Genomic DNA, 2,947 nt, shown 5'->3' on the forward strand with positions numbered 1-2,947 from the left:
TAACTTTCTCGATTTAAATTATTTTTTCGAACAACATATATCAAATTAAAGATAATTTCATAAGAATTCTAATGAGATCTCACTTGCATATGTTCCGACGTCAAAATTTGAAAAAAAAATCAACAAATTATAATTTTTTCGTACCGCACAAATGTCAACATAGTATATATATAAAATATGTCAATATAATACATGTATAATGTCAATATAAGCAATGTGTTAACATTCTCAAAGCATTGTTTTGACATTCTCAAAGCATTGTGTTGATATTTTCGAAACACTATATTGACATTTTCATCCAAAACCCTAATTTGGTAGTTATTTTTTATCTTTTTCGATTTAATTAATAAAAATAAAAATTACACGTGAAAAATTATAAACCACAAATTTTCTAAAATCCTATAATCTTAAATTAGTTATAATTAGTAATTGATCACTCCCCTATTCACGTAATACACGCCACCAGTATTTATCAAACTCTACATTTATTTAACCGCACTAGTATTTACCAAACTTACATGGTGGATTTTGGACTTATATCTACTAGGAGCAAGCCAACTCACTTTAATCTGAAACACAGGAGTACAAATTTTATTAAATAATTAAAAAATTGAATGTATGCGCAAGATTATGTGAATTGCTTACACATTTACTTAGTAGCATTCACGGGTTTAAAAGTTCCAAATATTTAAGATATTTTGGTTTAAGAAAACATGTACTCATCATTCCATAAAATCAGTGGTAATTAAGAAAATGAATCCATTGTACATGTAAAACAACAATTTGACAACATTATCACAACTCACAAATATTTAAAAAAAAAAAGAACTCACAATCATCTACACTATCTTTCTTTTAAATAAGAAATATAAATTGTGAGCAACTAACTTGCTTGCTCTCTAGCTGCCAAATTCCTTTTCTTTTTCCAAAAAAAATAATATCCAACACCACACAAAATAATCAAAATAATAAATACATCAACCACTACCACAACAATTATCACCCATTTTTTCAACCCAAAATTCTTACTATGACTATCATTCAACCCTCTCCCAACCTTAACAATATATGCAACTCTCTCATTCTCTCTCTCAACCTTCCTAATCCCTCTTGCAATCCCATACAAAAAACACTTCCCTAAACTCTCAACTTCATCTTCATCTTCATCCTCCACATACTGCGCGGCCACACACGCACAGTCTTCATTACATAAACGCGAGCATTCCTGTTTCCCAACGCGATCCTTGTAAGATTCGCTAGTGAGCACGCTCACGACATCCTTGAGCTCCACCATCTCTGAGTCCCTTGCCCCACACGCTCCTCCCGCTTCGTTGCATACGTCCCCAACGAGACGGATGCACGAGCACGAGCCCGACAACAAGCAGATGCCGTAGGACTTGCATGCCAGGGGGAGATCACAAGTGAAGTTGAGTGCTTGATAAGAAGCCTCAAACTTCCCGGTCACCTCCGAGTAATGGTACATCCTCAAATTGCCCGTGTTGTTGTCGAGAGAGAGGAACCTCAACGGGTCCAACGACGTGGCGGTCGTCCTGATCTGATCGTATCTGTGCTTTCCATTGAAGATCTCGAGACCATAAGAAGACAACTCCACAAATGTGATGTTTCTCCCACCAATTGGCTTATATTCCCAATAAGAATATCTTGATTTCCCATCATTCAAAAACAACTCAATCTTTTCATCCTTGATTTCCATTGAGTAAAACAGAGTAGAATTTGGCGGGAAAGAGGTTAATCTTGTCTTAGAACTTAACCTCTGCCCCCACACCATAACATCAGTGGGGAAATTGAAACTTTGCCATTTAATCAATCTCATCTCATCAACAAGAACCAAATTCCCAGTTCTCAACAAACTCAATCTCTGCACTAACACAAAAATTTCAAAAATAAACACAAAATTGGAAACCAAGAAACACAACATAAAAATTTTTTACCTTAACACCTTGTGTTGAAGTTCCACTCTTCCAACCAACTCTCTCATTTTGCCCCTTCAATCTCAAATCCCCGATATCGTTGAACTCGAGAACACACTGTTCATCGACGTAGAATCTGGAGAAATGGGCAGAGCTCCACACTCTGACTTCCCCGAGAAAAACATCTAAAGAGCAAGAAAACCTCTGTGCTTCTTCAACGGCTTCCACGCTAATCGCAGCGCTAAAATAAGGCGGATTTTGGTCGGTTTTGATGAGGAAAGCGCGCCCCACAAAGCCCTTTGTGTAATCGGATGGAACTGCGAGAGTGACTTGATATCCAGTGGTGATTTCGGATGCGGAGAGAGATTGGTTGATTGCAAGGTTGATGGTGATGAGTAGAGCAAACACATGGATTTTCATGACAATGTTGTGTGAATTTGAGGGAGAAAAATTAAGCTAAGGTTGAAGAAGAAGAAGAAGATCCATGGAAAGTAGTAAAGTGTAAATTATAACTACTCCTTTAAAAGTTTGCATCTGCCATAATTAATTTTATGAATGCTTTATTTATGGAATTACACTTTGTAGTTAGCGAGTGATGTCCCCACTAATTAGTGTTGAGGAATTTGTCTTGCCCCATTCATGTTTTTTTCCTTTTGTCTATAGTACTTAAATGTTGAAATTAGCTGGTAGTATGATGATTCGTCCTATTTTGTATGTAGGTTTGAAGTATAAATACTTATATTCGAAATGATGAGTTTTGAGTAAGTTAAAATATTGTTGTAGTATTTTTTAAAGCTAAAATATTGTTGTAGTATTTTTAACGGATATTAGCGTCTAATGTAATGAAATTTTTTAAAAATTGATTTTTTTTAATGAACTTTGAACTTGACATATAATATCATGAACTTCAATAGTTGTTGAATTGTTTTATACTGCAGACAAAATTCAATTATATTAAAATGAGATGGATAACCACGTCTTAGGGACTTTTTAATCACATCTCTATCATTTTTTTA

The 2,947-nt window shown here is 34.9% G+C and overlaps 1 protein-coding gene across 1 annotated transcript; it reads right to left on the reverse strand.

The window, feature by feature from the left end:
• Positions 1 to 735: 735 nt before the first annotated feature.
• On the reverse strand, positions 736 to 2,449 carry LOC125220022 (D-mannose binding lectin protein with Apple-like carbohydrate-binding domain-containing protein). The gene is made up of 2 exons (XM_048122132.2): positions 1,953 to 2,449; positions 736 to 1,879 (listed from the first exon to the last, which is right to left on the reverse strand). The coding sequence occupies exons 1-2, from the start codon at positions 2,349 to 2,351 to the stop codon at positions 884 to 886; spliced, it is 1,395 nt and encodes a 464-aa protein (XP_047978089.1). The 5' UTR covers positions 2,352 to 2,449; the 3' UTR covers positions 736 to 883.
• Positions 2,450 to 2,947: the final 498 nt, after the last annotated feature.

Source organism: Salvia hispanica, chromosome 1 (assembly GCF_029641045.1).
Source record: "Salvia hispanica isolate PSC_SH4W2 chromosome 1, Shi_PSC_v1, whole genome shotgun sequence".
Classification (NCBI taxonomy): Eukaryota; Viridiplantae; Streptophyta; class Magnoliopsida; order Lamiales; family Lamiaceae; genus Salvia; species Salvia hispanica.